Source organism: Lynx canadensis, chromosome F2 (assembly GCF_007474595.2).
Source record: "Lynx canadensis isolate LIC74 chromosome F2, mLynCan4.pri.v2, whole genome shotgun sequence".
NCBI lineage: Eukaryota > Metazoa > Chordata > Mammalia > Carnivora > Felidae > Lynx > Lynx canadensis.
The window spans coordinates 3,433,105-3,452,021 of NC_044320.2; the positions used below are offsets into that span (position 1 = coordinate 3,433,105).

At 50.8% G+C, this 18,917-nt stretch overlaps 1 protein-coding gene across 4 annotated transcripts in view; it reads left to right on the forward strand.

Annotated features, from left to right (window-relative positions):
* The window catches only part of TRAPPC9 (trafficking protein particle complex 9), a 575,975-nt gene that overhangs the window by 139,476 nt on the left and 417,582 nt on the right, over positions 1-18,917 (forward strand). For all 4 annotated transcript variants that reach the window (XM_032592000.1, XM_032592002.1, XM_032592001.1 and 1 more), the window contains 2 exons: positions 2,072-2,204; positions 5,420-5,583. In XM_032592000.1, the coding sequence (XP_032447891.1) occupies positions 2,072-2,204; positions 5,420-5,583 (297 nt within the window). The remainder of the gene's footprint in view (positions 1-2,071; positions 2,205-5,419; positions 5,584-18,917) is intronic.

Consider the following 18,917-nt stretch of genomic DNA (forward strand, 5'->3'; position numbering starts at 1 on the left):
CTGGGGAAGGGCGATGTCTGCGGGGGGTGAGGTGGGTTAGGATATGTGGCAGCAAGTGCCGGGAGGGGCCAAGCACATGAGTGGCCGAACGTGGGGGAGAAGGCCCAGAAGGGGAGTGTGGGCCGAGAAGGGCTTTCTTTCTCCTACTGAGGGACCCTGAGCTTTGAAGGCCAAAGGGGAATTATGCGAGTGGATGGGGTGGGGAGTAGGGGGCTTCCAGGCGGAAAGAACAAGTGGTCCAGAGACCTGCGTGTGTTGGGGAACCAGGGACGGCTTCGAGGACCTGGCCCAAAGCAAAAGGGTGACGAGGTCGTGAAGGGAGGGAGACAGAGGACAGACCTGGAAGGGCCTTGTAAATCATGCCACGGGATGCTGGTTTTCTCCCGCGGGCCGCATTCGATTTGAGGAGAGATACAGCCAGGCGGGCAGTCCAGAGGGACCCCAGGCTGCTGCGTGCAATGTGGGCTGGAGATGGGCAGGAGGCAGGGAGACCGACTGTGAAGTTGTTGGCATAATCCAGGGATGCAACGACAAAGGTAGGGCCCCAGCCGTGACCGGGGAGTGGAGCGAGGGAGACGGATGGCAGAGGAAATAATTAGGACTGACGGGCTAACCAATAACCGATAACCGGTGGATGAGGACTCAGAGCCCTGGTAGCACAGCTCTTATTGGTACAGACTGGTTGGTGTTCATTTTTGGCGCACCTGCTGTGCAAAGTGGGAAGGGCTGATTGTGTATTCTCAGAAATATGATTAGACACGGCAGGATTGGTCATCAGGTTTTGAATTTCTTTGTAGTCATTTTCAGCAACAGGTAAGAAAGGGAAAATGACTGATTTTAATTAAGAAGTGGAAAACAAAGTTTGCTTAGGCAAAACCACATTGTATTGGGTTTTATTTATTTATTTATTTATTTATTTATTTTTAAAATGTTTTAATGTTTATTTTTTGAGAGAGAGAGAGAGAGAGAGAGAGAGAGAGAGAGTGTGAGCAGGGGAGGGGCAGAGAGAGAGAGGGAGACACAGAATTGGAAGCAGGCTCCAGGCTCTGAGCTGTCAGCACAGAGCCCAACGCGGGGCTCAAACTCACAAGCTGTGAGATCATGACCTGAGCCGAAGTCAGCCACTTAACTGACGGAGCCACCCAGGCGCCCCTATATCAGGTTTTATGGAAAGAAGAATATGCAGGGGCGTTACACCAGATGTGGGTTTCTGGGGAGGAAAATGTTCGCAGGCTAAATGGAAGAAGGCTTTTAAGTGACTTATTTCCAAAGGAAGGAAGTGTGGGTGCCGTGATGGGTAACTTTGAGTCGCCAGAGCAGTTTAACGCTGGCAGAAGGTGAAGGACATGGCTATCGGGCCAACAGCTGTCTTCTCTGATCAGTATCCATTCCGTTAATGTGAAGGCACAGAGCATTTAGCCCGTGGGCATGGTTTAATTTTGTTATACGGTGAATATTGTTTATAATAATTCTCTCTCGAAATTTCAAAAGCCATTCTAAAGCTTTCTTAAGTAATTTCAAGTGCTTGTCTAAGCAGTGGAGGTTTTTTTGTTGTTTTTGGCACGAGAAACTCGCTAATCTTAGATTACGGTGTTTGCACACATCCAGCAGGCTTGTCATATCGTGTAGCAGTCATAGTCACCATAGTTGGCTCTTGAACTTCGATCTGTCCCCGGAAGATGTCGGATCATTTTCCAGATACTTACTCAGTCACGTTATGTCCTGCAAAGGAACACTAGCTATCACTGTCTTAGACACGGGCAGATTTGAAAAGCAGATCGTGAGAGCGGTGAGACCTGGTCTTAAGTTGACTCAGTTGACAAAGACCCACATGTGCTTTCGCTGCGACCCAGTCGGCCCCGTGGGTAGGAATGCGGGGACTGTCACCCCTCTGCGTGCGTCACCCAGGGTTTCAGGCTGAGCTGCGGGTGGGGCCGGTGGGGTGAGGGCTGACCGGACACAGGTCTGGGGCGGGGGGCCGTGCTCCTCCCTGCTGGAGTCCGCCTGTAGGTGTGGGCCTGAGGCTGGAGGCCTGTCCAGGGGCTGTGAAGCTCTTCATTTTGCTTCCCAGGTTACCATACCACGGTCTTCGGCGTCTTCAGTGACTGTCTGCTGGACAACCTCCCGGGAGTGAAGACCAGTGGCTCCACGGTGGAGGTCATTCCCGCCCTGCCCAGGCTGCAGATCAGCACCTCACTGCCCAGGTAGGGCGCAGGCATCTGCCTTCTGACAAGAAAGGGTGCACAGAGTAGTTGGGAGGAGACATTTCTTTTCTTCTTTTTTCTTAAATTTCTTTAGTGTTTATTTATTTTTGAGAGAGAGAGAGAGAGAGAGTGAGAGAGAGAGCCAGCACATGAATGAGGGAGGGGCAGAGAGAGAGAGAGGGAGACACAGAATCTGAAGCAGGCCCCAGGCTCTGAGCTGTCAGCACAGAGCCTGACGCGGGGCTCGAACCCGCAAACTGTGATATCATGACCTGAGCAGAAGTCAGATGCTCAACCCACTGAGCCACCCAGGTGCCTCTGTAGTAGACATTTTTAATGGTACCAAGAATCTGAGTTAATATATGATTCTTAGGATCAAAATATGGGTTGGGGAGCGTGGATGGCTCTGTTGGTTGAGCATCCGACTTCGGCTCAGGTCATGATCTTGCAGTTTGTGAGTTTGAGCCCCATGTCGGGCTCTGTGCTGACGGCTCAGAGCCTAGAGCCTGTTTCGGATTCTCTCCCTCTCTCTTTGACCCTCCCCCTTTCATGCTCTGTCTCTCTCTGTCTCAAAAAAATAAATAAACGTTAAAAAAAAATATGGGTGAAGGGTTTCTTCAAGGTAACCAGTAGGCAATATGCTTTGCTTAAAGTGAAGCACAACACGGTTGAAATGTTTCTTACCACGAACAGAACAAAATGTGAAATTAGCCTTTGTAATCTTTTTTTTTGTGTGTGAAAGACAGTTAACTTTTACCTTATAAAAAGTAGAAAAGTAGCCTTGTAGGAAGGCATGAAGAAAAAAGGGAAATATATCTCCGAAGTCCCAGAGACAGTTGCTGCGAATGCTGTCTGGTTTTTCTTTCCATCGCTTATCTACCTTCTTTTTGCAAATGTATGTTTGAATATTGAGATGATGTCACATTATGTGAGTATCATTTATTATTTTTTGCATAGCCATATAACATACGCTAAAAAATTTCTATTTTAATTGCTTCAAAATGTACATCATAAAGATACTCAGTTTGGATAATGGAAATGTTTTAAAACAGGTTGGTTGTCAGTGACAGTTCTATTACTCAGTAAATTTGCTAAAATGATTGGATTATATACTCAAAACAAGTGAATTTCACTGTATGTAACACCTCAGTTAAAAAAAATGAATTTTGTTGGTTTTAGTGTGGAGCACATGATTTCAGATGACTATTCTTTAAATGAGTGTTGCTTCTGATTAATCTAACATCAGTATCCTTGTGACTGAGTTAACACATTCACTCCCACACGTTTTTTTGTTGCCTGCCATGTGATCTGGGCCTGGTCTATAGGACTAGCAAGTAATCAGAAATGCCCTCGACCTGGGCCTTGCCTGTTGTAGGAGCTCGTGTCCGGAGGGGAGCCAGACTCACCGTGGTCAAGTTTGCTAAGTGCTCCTTAACCTGAAGACTCCCGTTCACGGTTCAGGAAGGCACCATATCACAGATGTGATGTTTAAATTGGGCCTTACAAGATTCACACAAGTTGGCCAGATGATCAAGCAAGGAAAAAATATGCCCAGAAAAGGGGACATGTCTGACTGCCATCCTCTTCCTGCCACGGCTCACCCAGGACTCAGCCCCTTTCTGGCCCCGGCTCTGTCACATGGAACCCTGTACTCAGGGACAGTCAGCACCTGTGTCGGCCAGGCCCTGTGGCCTGGCTAAGGTTCTGCTTTCTCCCACCTTCTTTTTCTATGGTCCCAGAGGGGCTGGTATCCTCTCTGTTTGAGAGGCGAAGTAAGTAGTCTCGCTGTGTTTTAGTTTTTCTGTATACGTCCTCTGCAATTTCAAGTTGACTACAAACAGCTTTTGCACTTAAGAAGGACTGCAGATTAAAATCTGGTAAGAAGTTGTTTATAGTGAGGATAGGACTCATCTCCCTTCCTTGATGGAGAAAGTTTATTTCTTGACTCATGAGTAACTTTAAAGGTGTAAAATGTGAAGTAATTCACCTTGATTCATTATGCTATTATTTTCTGCAAATGTGGTTTGGATATAGAAGCTCCTCTCTCAGAGCCTGGGGCAGGAGGCCCCCAGGAAGGGCAGGGCTGGCTCGGTATGCCCAACTTGTTTAAACCCCGTCTCCTCCCTTGGGTGCCAGAGGGGTGAGACCAGCACTGTCCGGCACATTCCTTGCCATCTTTTTTTGGAGCAGCGTGGGGATATGAAGCTGTCTTGTGGCATGTAGAATGGGACTTGGGTCTGACCCTGGTCCTTTGTTCTGTGGCCGGGAGCAGAGTTAGAAAGACCTGGCTGGCGGGGAGGCTGTTGGGCACTTGCTGGGTGGGGGTGGTGTGGCCCGGGGTCTTTGTCCACTTCTGGGTCAGTTCAGTATATGGTGTAGACTCATGGGCTTTCTGTGGAAATCCTTCAGGTGTAAGGAGGAAGAGAGTGGGGGGCCACGTGGGCTCTTGGGACCCCAGGAAAGAAGGTTCACCCTTTCCTCCAGTGACCACCCCCTTTCTTTTGTGGCCAGTCTTCTCCAGAGCATTGTATGTGCTTTTGAACCTGAGGTTGTGGCGCAGCCTTCAGGCTGCGTGCTGGCTTGCGCTCTCACGAGGCCTGGGCCTCACCTGGCCACAGAGAGGATGCCATGTGGCCCGAGGACGCCGCCCAGCTGCCCTGTGTCCGCTTAGGCACTTGCAGGGATTGGTTGTCGTTTGTACCTGTGATGTGGAGTCTCTTGTACATACTCGCCACTCCAGTCCCCATGGTATCCGTCGGAACAGTCCTGTTTTCTTCTTCAGTCTGTGGGTTTTCCCAAGACAATTGTGAGCATGAGATTTAAAAATTTCTTTTTAGAGAGTGATGGTTCACAGATCATTTGAATTAATTCACTGTGTCTGGTAGGCCTCACCATAATCCAGTAGTTAAGTATTTTTATGCTACACGTGCGCACGCGCGCGCACACACACACACACACACACACACACACACACACGACGCTGAGGCCGAGTGGAAACCCCGGATGCATCTGCGTGTGGATGGCCCTCCGCATGTGGCGCTCACCCTCCCCTCCTGATAGCTCAGATTGAGTTCCATGTTGAAAGCCGGGCTTCGCCACTTCCTGCTTCTGGAACGTGTTAAGTCTGGGGGTGTGAATATTCTGAGATGCCATTGTTTTTCTTTACTTTGATTCTTTCTTTTAAAAAATCCCTGTAATTCTTACTGTTATTTCAGATCTGCCCATTCCTTGCAACCCTCCTCTGGTGATGAAATCTCTACTAATGTGTCCGTCCAGCTTTACAATGGGGAGGCTCAGCAACTCGTCATCCAATTGGAAAATATTGGGACGGAGCCACTGGAGACACTGGAAGTCACCTCCAGACTTCTCACCACCAAAGGTGGGTTCGACCCCAGAAATGTTTGTCTTGTCTTTTTGCCAAAGAGACACTTTGAATAACCGGTGCTCAGAAACCGTAAAAGCTTCTTACTCTTAATTTGCTGCCGTCGTGAAATGGGTGTGTGAAGGGCACACAAAGGAATGAAGACTGCTCCTTCATCCCTGGTGCTCTTCACATGTACCAGATCCTCAGGAAGGACGCTCTTGAATGGATGGAGAGAAACGTCAGCGGCTCAGATGTGGTGCCACTGGGATTCATCCGCCCAGCCCCAGGTTTTCCGTGGGTTCAGGCGTAGAGCCTGTGCGCTCCCTCTTGAAGGCAGGCGCTCTGTTTCCTGTCCCAGGACACATGAGCTGGGCGGGGCGGGTCACAAGACCTGTGTTGAGAGTTTGGCTTCTCTGTTTACTAGCTATTTGTCCCTTACACGCCTCGCTTCCTTCCCGGGTAGGTAGGGGAGGTGGCCCCTGCCACGTGAGGTTCTGAGAGGTAAGCAAGTAGCGTGTGGTGGCGTACTGAGTATATTACAAGTTATGAGTGGCATTGATCAAGGCGGAGGGTGTTGTATAGGAGGGAGGCAGGGGCAAAGAAAAGCCGGTCATTTACTAAAGTCAGAGAAATCATATGGGCCAGTGAGAGCGAAGACAACAGAGGGAAAATGTGGGGTGTGCACGTGCGGTTGATGTCGGGGTGAGGCGAGCCAGGTGCATGGCGGGAGCTTGAGTTTCCGGATGTGCCATCCACATACTACTCCCCCGCAGAGGGCTCCCTCCGCAGGCTCATGACACTGTAATGGGAAAACTCAAGTGAAGTAAGTGTTTATTAGAGGTAGGGCCTCACGCCATCTTGTAGTTCCAGTTGGAGGGAAGGTCCAGGAAGAGTTAGGGAGAATTTGTCCTGGAAACAGTTATACCACAACAGAGGGAATTTGGACTGTGTAAAAAGGGTTAATGTGAGCTCGTCCCATGGGGGGGGGGTGTAATGTGAGCTCGTCCCACTGGGGGGGTAATGTGGGGGCGAGTGCCAGTGCATCTCGCGTTCCCTTGTCTCTCCCACTGCTTCTGATGCACGAGGGAAATGAAGCCTGTGTCTGCCTGTCTTCTCTTGCCTGTTGTCCCCGTCTATACCTCTCCTCACTGGGAAATGCTGCCTGTGCTCAAATTTTGCCTGTTTCCTTACTCGCCCTGTATTACCTTTGGGCAAGTCATTTAACCTCTCTTGGATTTTTCCCCTTCTGTGAAAGGACACTAATAACAGCACCTACATCACAGGGTCATAATGAGAATGAAATGAGATCAGACACCCAAAGTGCTTGGAAACGTGCCTGGCATGTTATTAGCCTCAGGCTCGTTAGCTGTTATTATTACTGCCGTCTCTGCCACCGTCACCACCATCACCGTTATCTCTACCAACACCACCGTCATCACCACCGCTGCCACCATCACTGTCTCCACCGTCTCCACCACCACCACCACCGCTTCCATCATCTCCGCCACCGTCACCACCATCTCCCTACCGCCACCATCGCCACCATAATCTCCACCATTGACATCTCCACTAACCACCCTCTCCGCCACCGTCCCCACCACCGCCATCCCCACTGTGACCGTCATCATCACCACCATCACCGCCGCCTCCACCACCGTCATCACCACAGTTGCTGCCCCCATCAGCAATGTTGCTGCCACCCCTCTTGCCACCCTTGTTGCTGCCACCATCACTACCCCACCACCATCACCATTTGTTTTCCTTGTCGTAGAACACTCTACTGTGAACGCATCACAGGTTACGACTGAGCCCGTTTGGGTGGTTTCCTCTGGGGGCATTTGAGAATAGTGCTGCTCTGAGTATTTCGGCACATGTGTCGGTGGACCTCTGCAGATGTTTCTGTTGAGTGTATCTCCAGGAGTAGAATGCCGGGTGTGGGGGTGTACGTGTATTCAGCATTCGAGCCAGATACTTTTCCAAGGTGGCTGCACTCGTTCACACCATCGCTGTGTGAGTCCCGGTGCTCAAGTCCCCGCTGCTACTCGGTGTTTGTAGTCATTTCATCCGTGCTGGTGCTGAGGGTGGGGTGCGACCATATAACACTGGGGTTTTAGTTTGCATTTGTCTGACGACCAGTGATGTTGAATGCCTTTCCTATGGTTTTGGCTATTCAGATCCTTTTTTGTACAAGTGCTTTGTCCGTTTTTCCCATTGAGTGTTCTTCCTTCTCTCTCTCTGTCTCCGTCTCCCTCTGTCAACCCCTCTCTCCTGACTTGTAAGACTTGTGTATATTCTCAGTATGAGTTTTTTGTTGGGAATAAGTGTGACTGTCTTCTTCTGTGTGGTTGCCTGTATGTTCTCTTAGTGTTGTTTGGGTGCATATAAGTTACTTATTTTACTACAGGTTCACTAATTATTTTTTCTTCTGTGCTCATGGCTCTTTGTGTTTCATTTAAAACATTTTTGTACACTTTTAGCCTATGGGGAGCTGTGGTGATCCTCCCTTGGGCTCATCCTTTCTCTCCCCGATTTTTGGTAGCAAGTGCATATGGGTTATTACGTAGAAAGTGCCTCTCTGACACAAAATACCTTTTTCTGGTGTTGCGAATGTAACTAATTGGTGAGAGGGTGTGGTCGATGTTGGAACAAGGGAACTAATAGTGAATGGCAGATGATTACAGAGCTGATAACCATGGTGAAGCACATCCTGTAATTTACCTTGTGTCGTAGCTTAGCAACTGGAAAGCATCTCTTCCTGTTCTCAGAGAAACCCACGTGGAAATCCTTACGAACTTGCTGCCTCTTTCTGAAGCAGGAATCCTCCTGTTTGTCCCCTTTGGAAATCCTCCAACAACTTCCTGTTGTCCTGGTCCCCAGTCACAGAGGCCTGTGCATGGGGCCTCTGCCCCACGCTTCAGCTTCATCTTTGGCCGCCTCTCCCCTTAAACTCTAATCACATGGGTTGTTGGGAACTAACTTCAGTTTCCTGGACATCCGTGCGGTCTCTTGCCCTTTAGGGTAAACTGTCTTCTCTCCCTAGAGCTCAACTTGCTAACTTCTGCTCCTGCCTCCATTGCCTCCATTACCGACACATCCCATCTGGGTTTCTGCTTAGTGGTCACTCTGGGAGTACCCTCCTAGCCTGGGCCGTTGGGTCCCTGCCTTTGTTGTCTCAGCGTGCCCCAGGATGCTAATGCAGGCACCCTTGCCCTACCCAGGCAGTTGCTGGTTCATGGCTCTGCCTCAAGTCTCCCAGAGGCAGGGATGATTGCCCTTTGATTTCCATGCCTCGTGCCTGGTAGGTGCTTAGTGCTGAGGGGTTGTGGACGGAAAGGGCTTTCTCATTTACAGAACAAGACTGATAGGAGTGTGCCTGTCTCGCTTGCTGGGTGGTGGGGGGGGGATAGATGTGCGTGGATCACTTTGATGTTTCTAATGAGTTGTGTGGGTCCCCTTAGATACACAGCTTCATGTGAGTTCCGGCCTCTCCTCCTTTGCTCGGATCCTTCTCCTCCTCTGGAGACCTTCAGCTGCTTCTTAGCCGAGCACTGCCTTTCTGCAGTCCAGCTTTTGTCCCCCTGTCTGGGCTACCCTGCCCTTTGGTGTTCTTCTGCTTTTGAGCTCCTGTGGAACTTACTCTTTGTGTCAGCTATGCCCCCACCCCCCAGTGTTTTATTATGAGAAGGTGCAGACACACAGAGGAGCTGAGAGAATTTTAGAGCAGACAGGTTCTGTAATTAACATTTTCCTACATTTGATTGATCACGTATCTACTCAGCCTCCTATCCATATCCATTAACCCATCTTATTCTTTCGGGTGGTTCAGAGAGTAAGTCACAGATTGCGGTGCATTTTACCCATTAATACTTCAGGATGCACATCACTAATTAGAGTTCAAAGTTTACTTTTTTTTGGTAAAATGTATATGCAGTGAAATGTGTAAATTTTTTTTTTTGTTATTTTTGAGAGAGAGAGAGAGAGAGAGAGAGAGAGAGAGAGAGAGAGTGAGAGCACAAGAGTGAGCGTTGAGCGGGGAGGGCCAGAGAGGGAGACACAGAATCCGAAGCAGGCCTCTAGGCTCTGAGCTGTCAGCCCAGAGCCTGATGCGGGGCTCGAACTCATGAACTGTGTGAGATCATGACCTGAGCTGAAGTCAGATGCTTACCGACTGAGCCAGCCAGTGAGGTGCCCCAGTGAAACATCTTAAATTATGATTGATGAGTTTTGACAAACACACGTGTCCAGCCCAAGCTCTTACCAAGATCTATCGTAGAATATTTTTATTGTGCAGAAGATCCCGTCGCTCCCTTTCCAGCCAATCTCGGCTCACCCCAGAGTGGGCATATTTATCGGGTGGGCTCTCAGTATTTACTGATAGTGATGCAGACAGTTGGAAACAGTCATGGGGATTGGACAGAATTCCAAGGTGAAGCCCGTGGAGGTGGGCACATCCCATGTTCCACCAATCACCCCTCACCCCAGTTCCCAAATTGAGTTCCCATGGCCACTGTGCCCACGCCTCCCTGTCCTTCTTGCCGTGTCACTTCCCCATGCAGCCCCTCCCCGACTCTCAGCTCTAGGGTAGTAGGACAGTGTCATTACCCCTACTGCATGGATGGGGATAGCAAAAGCACCAGAGGTTAAATGATCTGTCTGAGGCCACAGGACAGGTCACGAGGACTGCAGGTCCCTCCCTCTCAGCTCTGGGACCTTTACCCTTAATCACGAGACTGGGAGCCTCGGAGCCACAGTATAGAGCGTGGCAGGCCTATTTCCCAACAGCACATTAACACGTGAAGAAGGAAAGCTTTGGTCTCTTAAAATTCTCATCCCCAGTTACAGTACATTCACCTCTGGAATTAAACTCATAAAAACAAACAATCTGCTTCTAAAATATAAGAGGGAATAATTTTGGCCACTTCCTTTCCGCAGTTCCAAAAAGCTTTCTGTGTTAACAGATGATCTCATATACCAGAGAAGAGGGAAAGTGTCTTAAACTGGGGACCTGAGGCGTTGAGTGGGGCAGGCAGCAGAGTCCAGGCGACAGTCCGGGTGACATTTCAGCCCGCTGGGCTCAGCCTCTTTAAGGGCCTCGTAAACGTAAGCGTCTCCTCCATGGGAATCTTCCACATGGAGTTGATGCTTCCTTCTCTGGGCTCCATACCACTTTCTTTGTGCTGCCGCTGGCTGCCGTGTACCTCAATGGTAACCCGGACTCTTACGCTGTAGCGCCTACCACCAGCCAGGTGCGTGGTCCTCGGGCAGTGTTTCCCTCCTCAACGATCACGACACACGTAAGAGGTCTGGCTGGCCTGTTCTCTCACTGCCGCGTCCCAGTGCCCAAGAACTAAGAGCAATGCTCGTCACACGGCAGGCACTCAATAAGAGCGGGGTCAGCACCGCTGTGCCGGGCCGTCACGAGGCTGAAATGTTCGCGCAGGACACGGAGAGGTCCTAGGACGGTTCTGAGCACAAAAGCGTCTGCCTCGTGCTTGCTCCAAGAATACTGATCGTTCTCAGTGTGTCCTGTGTGCAGAGGCTGTGCAGGCCCCACGTTCTCTTTCCTCCTGTTCCTGACGCCCTGAAAGCACCCAGAGTCGTGTCAGGGGCCCTGACAACTTGGACACGTCCTCTCTGCCCTCTGGACAAACCCCCTTTGCTTCAGATAAAGAAAAATTGTTTTTTTCCTCCTCCATCTTCCTTGCTTTCCTGTCTTGTTTTAATCCCTAATCTACAAACCTGTTTTTAAAATCCTTTTGCATTTAGGGTCCATGATATTAGGAGTCACACAGACCTTGTTGGGTCCCCTCAGGAGTCTGAACTGTAGTTTAGGCCCTCACGGGGTGAGTGTGTCCCATGATCGGAAGTGCCTGACGTGGAGATGAGCAGTTATAATCCAGCGCCAGCAGACAAGGGTTACCTGCCAGTGTCATGTAAATTTTAATTATAACGCGTTTGCAAACAAGTCTTTATGTGTAGGTTGTTAAAGGTGAACACTTCTGCCTGTACTTAAATAACCATGGATTTTGTTATAATTAAGCCCAAGTTAAAAAGAATTGATTGTATTTGCCTCTTTTTTTTTTTTTTTTTTTTTTCTTAATGCCTATTTTTGAGAGACAGAGATACTTTTGAATGGAAGAAAGGCAGAGAGAGGGGGAGACACAGAATCCAAAGCAGGCTCCGGGCTCTGAGTTGTCAGCACAGAGCCCGATGTGGGGCTCGAACCCACAAACCGTGAGATCATGACCTGAGCTGAGGTCAGACAGTTAACTGACTGAGCCACCCAGGCGCCCTGGTTGTATTTGCCTTTTAACAATCTTCCTAGATACGTTTGTGTGTACAAACCCAAACGTACGCATACACATATACATAAATACACACACACACCCCTTGATGTCTTTATTCTTCTAGCGTCATTTCTTTGACAGAAAGCAAGGACTCCATGTTGCTGTAACTAAAAACTCGTAAGTGTTTTGGTGGAAGTGAGCCTCTGCTGCTTACTGTTCTCCTGAAGAGTGTGGTCTCGTCTGCAACTAGAAGCAAACGTGAATGGGCCTCAGTGTTGAGGGTCAGCAGCAGTAGCAATTTCTGTATTACTGTCAATGTGAAATAGCCAGTTTCACTGGACTGCGTGAAACTCGACTCTAGCATTAGAATAATGACTGTTATTTCTGAAGCTAAATTCCACAGGGGGAAAAATTAGGGACAGAAGCTATGCTCCTGATTTATGTTTATCTGGTTATTCCTTGCAGCGTATCGTCACATGGGAGTTTTTTTTAGGTCAAACTTGAGAATATTTTTTATTGAGTTGTAAATGACATACTGTATTATGTTAGTTTCAGGCGTCTACTAACATAGGGCTTTGATATTTTCATACATCATGAAATGATCGTCGTAGGTCTGGTTACCATCTGTCCCCATGCAGAGCTGTGGCCGCGTTATTGACCGTACTCCCTCGGCTGTACGTCACATCCCCGTGACTCATTTATTCTACAACTGGAAGTTGGTACCTCCTCACCCCGTCACCTATTTTGCCCATCGCCCCACCCCCTCCTCTGGCCACTGCCAGTGGGTTCTGTGTGTTGGTGAGCGTTTTTCTGTTTTGTTTTCTTTATTCATTTGTCCTGTTTTATAGAGTCCACATACGAGTGAAATCATAGGATATTTGTCTTTTTCTGACTTACCTCACTGGGCATAACGCCCTCTAGGCCGTGCGCGTTGTCGTGAACGACAGGATCTTGTCTTTCTTCGGGGGAGTGGGACCCCATTGTAGGGCACTGCATCTCCTCTCTTCATTCCGCTTTCCACGCACACGGGGCTGCTTCGATACCACGGCTGTTGTAGTTGATGTAGTTGATGTTGTAGTTGACGTAGTTGAACTTCCTCGGAGTCGCTGTCCAGATACAAACGCGGTGGTTGTTTGTCAGCGGAGGGCGAATTAGCTGTGCTGGGTGAGCGGGTTTGCCTGCTGTTTGAATATGTCACTCCTAAGCCGTGGGACTAAAGAGAAACCAACAGGGCGCTCAGAGCTGTTGTTCCGTATTCCCCGCGCTTCAGAACTCAATTCTGAGTACGACTTGCAACGTTCTTTCCTTACCTGCCGCCTTTGTGGGTGGGGGCACAGACCCGGGCAGCAGGTGTCCGATCTGTCTGTCCGGAGCCGCGCTGCTGTTGGCCCGTGTGTTTAGCCTCCGGTTCCTGCGAACTTTCCTTCCCCTTCCTTCTTGCTGTGGCCCCTGGGCTCTGTCACAGTAGGCTGTGTAGCACGGCCTCTCCTCGGCCTGGGGGAGGGAAAGGTGGGTCTTGGCGTCTGACGGATTGGGCTTCCGGGGTCCGATCCGTTAGTTATGAGCTGCAGGACGAGTCCTGAGCAAGCGGTGAGCGTTCCAGCCTGGGCTGTCCCCGGATGCCTGGCTCCCTCCTGGGTGGCGATTCAGGAACACGCGGTGAATCCTCTGGTGCACTGAGCACGGTGCCTGGCAGGTGGCAGGTGCTGAGAAACTACTGGGTTCCCTTCCCTGGAAGTGGGGAATGAATCGGCGCTCCTGCTTCCCATTTTCCACGTCTGTCCGCCAGGGCCTGGGAAACCAGGGCGTCAGAGTTGTTAAGTCCGACTCTAAATAAGCAAACCCAGGCCCCACTCGGGGAAGATGGACGCCTTTGTTTCAGTTGCCTGGGCTGACCTCGTGGCTTTCAGAAGCCATCTTAGCTTTCTCCTTGTTCTCAGATTTTTCCTGAAACGGTGAGATGTAACAAAAGATGGAAAAGCGTGTTCTTGCCTTAAAACTGTAGTAACTCAGGACTGGAAACCGCCTAGTGGGGTCCACGTAAGTGCTGCCGTCACGCGGGGAACGAAGCCAGACAGGGGAGAGAAGCAGGGGCAGCTCTGGAGTGAGGGGTCACTGGCTCCTCTCTTCTCAATCACAGAGGGGAACCTGTTGCCGTGCACTCCTCAGGACCCGAGGGGTTCCGTGATGAGGTGGCGTGCCATGCAAAGTTACGGTAAGAGTTACCCTCCCCACCAGGGTCTATAACTTTTTGGCCTGGCCTGTTTCCGAGTTGCTTATGTTATACCATGTTTATTTTTAAACATGGAAACACAGGGCAAAATTTTAAAAAGAAATCTTAGAGAAGTGGTTTCTCACTTCCTGCGTCGTGAAAGCCTGGCGTGTCTCGGGAATGGGAGAAAGGACTAGGTTTCCCGATGCCTCCCTCTGTGGTCGTGCCGAGTCCCACTTGCGTACCTGGGTGTGGACGCAGGTGGAAGGGAGCCGGGAGCGGGCTGCTGTGGCCGGCAGTGGGTTGGGAGGCCGGTGAGGAGCCCCCCGGATCCGGCTGTCGTCAGCGTAGACTTAGCCAGTACGATTGCCGTTACGGTTGTTGCACCGGACGCACTCGGGTTCCATTCTGGCTCTGCCCCTTCCCGGCGCGATGGCCTGGACTGCGGTGCGCGGTTCCGTGACGGTCTGACCTGCGGACTGGGTAGAGGACTATGCTGTCCCTCCGGGTGTTGGAACACGTGCGCCTCACATCACGAGGGGCCGGCACTCAGTCGCTCTTCCCGACGGCTGTCGTCATTGTCTTCATGCCACCTGTGGTGTTACCTGTAAAGGTGTCTGTTCTTGTCTCACTTTTACTGAACATCTTTTTTTTTTTTTTTTTTTAATTTTTTTTTCAACGTTTTTTATTTATTTTTGGGACAGAGAGAGACAGAGCATGAACGGGGGAGGGGCAGAGAGAGAGGGAGACACAGAATCGGAAACAGGCTCCAGGCTCCGAGCCGTCAGCCCAGAGCCCGACGCGGGGCTCGAACTCACGGACCGTGAGATCGTGACCTGGCTGAAGTCGGACGCTTAACCGACTGCGCCACCCAGGCGCCCCCTGAACATCTTTTTTACGGAGCTTTCGTAGGCTCTGTTTCTTAGCCCGGCATTCAGAGAAACTCACCATCTGGCTTGCTGCCCTCCGCCTTTCCTTTTTGCACACACGCTTGTGTCGTACCCAGCTTGTTTCCGGCCCTGTGCTTGGGGATCAGGACAGCAGTGACCCCCCCCCCCACCCCCCACCCCCACCCTCCTGGGGCTGAGGGGGGGGGAACCTGGACTGTGGCATGTGCGCTGTGGGCCACGAGGCGGCGGGAAGGTCCCCTTTCCGTTTTCTTTCCCACCCTTGATCCTCTGCTCGCTCATTTGTCCTCGTGTCGACCAGTTGTCTGTCCTTTTGCTCAAGTCTTCAACAAGCCTTACTGGGCACCTGCTACTGGTGGCTGTTGTGTCGGGCGCTGGAACACCCAGGAGTCAGTCCCGAGTCCCCGGCCTCTGCATTGCAGAGTGTGCTTCCACTTGGATGCTTCCAGAGCTTTGCTGACTCTCAGGGGTCCTGTGTGCATCTCACATCCCATCCATCATCCACACACCAGCCCCCACGCCACCTCCCGAAAGCTTTCCCGATCCCTCCGATGGAATTATGCTGCTCCTCCTTTACGTCGTCTTGCTTACACGCGGTTACAATAACACTCACTTCACTTGGCTTTGTGTTACTCAACAATCAGACGTTTATATCACATCTATATACACTCACCACTCTGGGGCCATGAATAAAACATAAACCCCGTCCTGAAGGAGCTCACGATTCAGTGTGGGGAGTCAGGCATGTTCACTGAGCGGAATTGGATTCCAACAGCGCATCTTGTATTATTTCTGCTACCTTTGAGTAGCCACAGTGAGTGGCCTGACCGGTGTTCCTCCCAGGAAGACACTGAGGTTCACGAATGTCTAGCGCTCGTTCAGCTCCGTGTCCCCTCGTGTGCACGATTGCGGTGGCCTTTCCGTACGGGTCGGCCTTCTGCACAGTTGTAGGGTCCCGATGGAGAAGTGTACAGAATTCATCGGGAGATCTAGTGGAATGCCTCTGATCACTCCTGCAGGGCCTGGTGCGTTCGGCCCCTGGGAGCACAGGCAGGAAGTACACGAGCAGGACAGGGAAGGAAGAGGAAGTGAGTGTCTGGCCCTGCACTTCGGGAACTTCAGAACGTCACGTTCCCGACTGGTTGTTGGGGGCCAGTGGTATTTCACACTGACAGCCCATAGCGACCAGGCACTCTGCTGCCCGCTTCAGCGGGGCTCAGGCTCCCCCAGGAAGTGCAGACACCAAGCAGTGCTGGTGCACACAGTTGAAACCAGGAAGAGAGTACGTATATATTTTTTTAATGATTATTTATTTTTGAGAGAGAGAGAGAGCGAGTGAGCATGCGTGAGCGAGTAGGGGAGGGGCAGAGAGAGACAGAGATACAGAATCTGAAACAGGCTCCAGGCTCTGAGCTGTCAGCACAGAGCCTGACGTGGGGCTTGAACTCACAAACCATGAGATCATGACCTGAGCTGAAAGTCTGATGCTTAACTGACTGAGCCACCCAGGCGCCCCTCAAAAAATTTTTTAAAAATTTGGTTTCATTTTGAGAGAGAAAGAGCACGAGCCGGGGAGGGGCAGAGGGAGACAGACACACAGAATCCAAAGGAGGCTCCAGGCTCTGAGCTGTCAGCACAGAGCCCGACGCGGGGCTTGAACTCACAGATCCGTGAGATCCCGACCTGAGCCGAAGTCAGACACTTAACTGACTGAGACTAGGGGCCCCAAAAGTACGTTTTGAACACGGAAGTCAGCACTCTTTCGTGAGTCTGCCATCAGGACTGAATAGGTCTGCGTATGACGGGTGGTGGACTCCTGGCCACGCCCACCTGTATGGCCTTGAGCAGCTTGTCTGCAAGGGGACGGTAGCAGGACATGTTCCGAGGGTCGTGGTGTGGGTTCAGTGACAGCTTGGCCTGGCTCCTGCCTTGCGGAAGCTGTCCTTAAACGTCAGCCACCTGGCGCGGCTGTTCAGGGGACAGCACCTAGCATGCAGTAGGTGTCTGGTGTCTTCCTGGGTTGTGTCTGTGGGCGCCCCCCAGCCCAGGTGGGATCACAGTCGATGCTGCTCCTCTAATTTCACGTCTCTGTGACAAACCACTGCCTCCAGGTCTGTGACACATCTAGCCTTCCGTGTACTGCAGCCAAGACCATGGGGAGCCCCGAGGATATCTCACAGCTCATTTGGGCAGAGTTGATCTCTCAGTTGAAACACGTTGAGAAATGAAAAGTCATCTGAGTAGCCAAGAAGAGTGCTGTAGATACCGGTTTTAGTTTAGTTTCCGCCCTCCTACCCTGGTTATAAATTCCCGCTAGACTGGACTGCTGGCTGAGAGAATCCATTCTTTTGCACAAATCTGGGACCTCAGCAGGCCCCCTTTCCAGTTCACGCTACTGGGACAGTGGATGCTGTTCAGTTTTTTGCGGCCCCAATTTGGGCAGTGCATTGATGAGCAGTTTTGAATCTGGTCTGTGGGTGATGGTATTATAAACTTTTAAGAAATTTTCAGGTTGAGAAGAATCTCTTCTGTCATCTGCTCTGAGCTCCTGGGGGCTTCTCCTCTGCCCCCCACACTTGTTCCTTCCTATAGTCAGAGATTGGCATGTGTCCCTTTACAGGCAGGGACCACTTTTCACCTCCTTCCCCCTGAACCCAGCACGGTGGCTGCCCTGGGGACAGTCAGTGGCCGTGTGGTGAGTGTTCCCTGGAGGAATGAAGTGGGTAGCGGTAGGATGTGAGAAACAAACATTAACAGGGTGTTCTGCGGTTCCCAGACTTTCACATAAATCATCCAAGCCACCTGTGTGCCGAGGCCAAGGGGCCTCATGGTATCTTCATGCCGACTCTGGTGTTCTCTCCCCCGCTGAAGAGGCATCTTGGGATGACAGAGGACAGCTGTCAGGGGGCAGTGCTGGTCCCGATGCACGCGACCTGTTACGTTCTATTTCCTGCCATCTCTTTTCAAGGTCCTCTATCCCATCACTGTAGTGATGCTTTCGTTGTACATACTCTGCACTCTGGTTGTGAAGCTGGGTGGGTTAATGTTCCAGAAAAGCAGTGAGAGGCAGAACGTATAGTGGGAAGAGCCTGGTGTTTGCCGGTCCTGGCCCCGACTCTTGGTTCTTTGACTTCTAAAAGAGCTGTGTGACAGTGGGTGAGTCGCTTAAGCTCTCTGAGTTGCAGTTGCCTGTCTGATAACATGGGAACAACATAGCTATGGTCTGAAGTTAGAAGATAGTACTTCATAGATGATTATGTCAATTACTATTATTAAAAAGGAATTCTAGGATAGAAACTTGTCTTGTTCCCGGGCTTTCCCGTCTGCCCTGCAGAGCAAGTTGGCATGGGGAGTGGAAAGGACAGGCCGAGCTTACCGAATTAGTTTGGACCAGCTTCTCCTGAGCCCCTCAAGTTCTTTTTGGGCACTTGGCTGCCTGCCAGCCTGCACAGCTGCAGCAGACTTAAACCCCTGCTCCAGAGAAGTTTATCCAGCTGGCGGAGTTGAGTCTGGGGACTCCGTGACACACGTGCTCCCGGTGATTGCTGTCCTTGTCATCAATTCACGTTACTGTCTGGCCCTGATAGAGGGCACTGCAGAAAGCCGCCTGGTTGGCTCAGAGCCCCACCTCGCTCTCTCGGCTGGGCCTCGGTCCTCAGCGTGGACTCACAGGCCAGATTCACAGGGCTTCTCCCCACGTGACACTGGAGCGGCGCGGGCTGGGGCGGGTTTAGACGCAAGAGTCCGTCGTTAACATGTGCGTCCGCGTGTGTGTCTGTTTGTGAAAGTGTAATATATTACTTCGTTGTAGAAAGTCCAGGAAATGAAAAGCTTGAAGTTACCTGTCGTCCCAGTCCTCAGAGAGCACCAACATTAGCTTACAGGTTTGCTTTCTTCTTTTTTTCCACGTGAACATTTTTATGCAGGGAAATCAAAGCATAC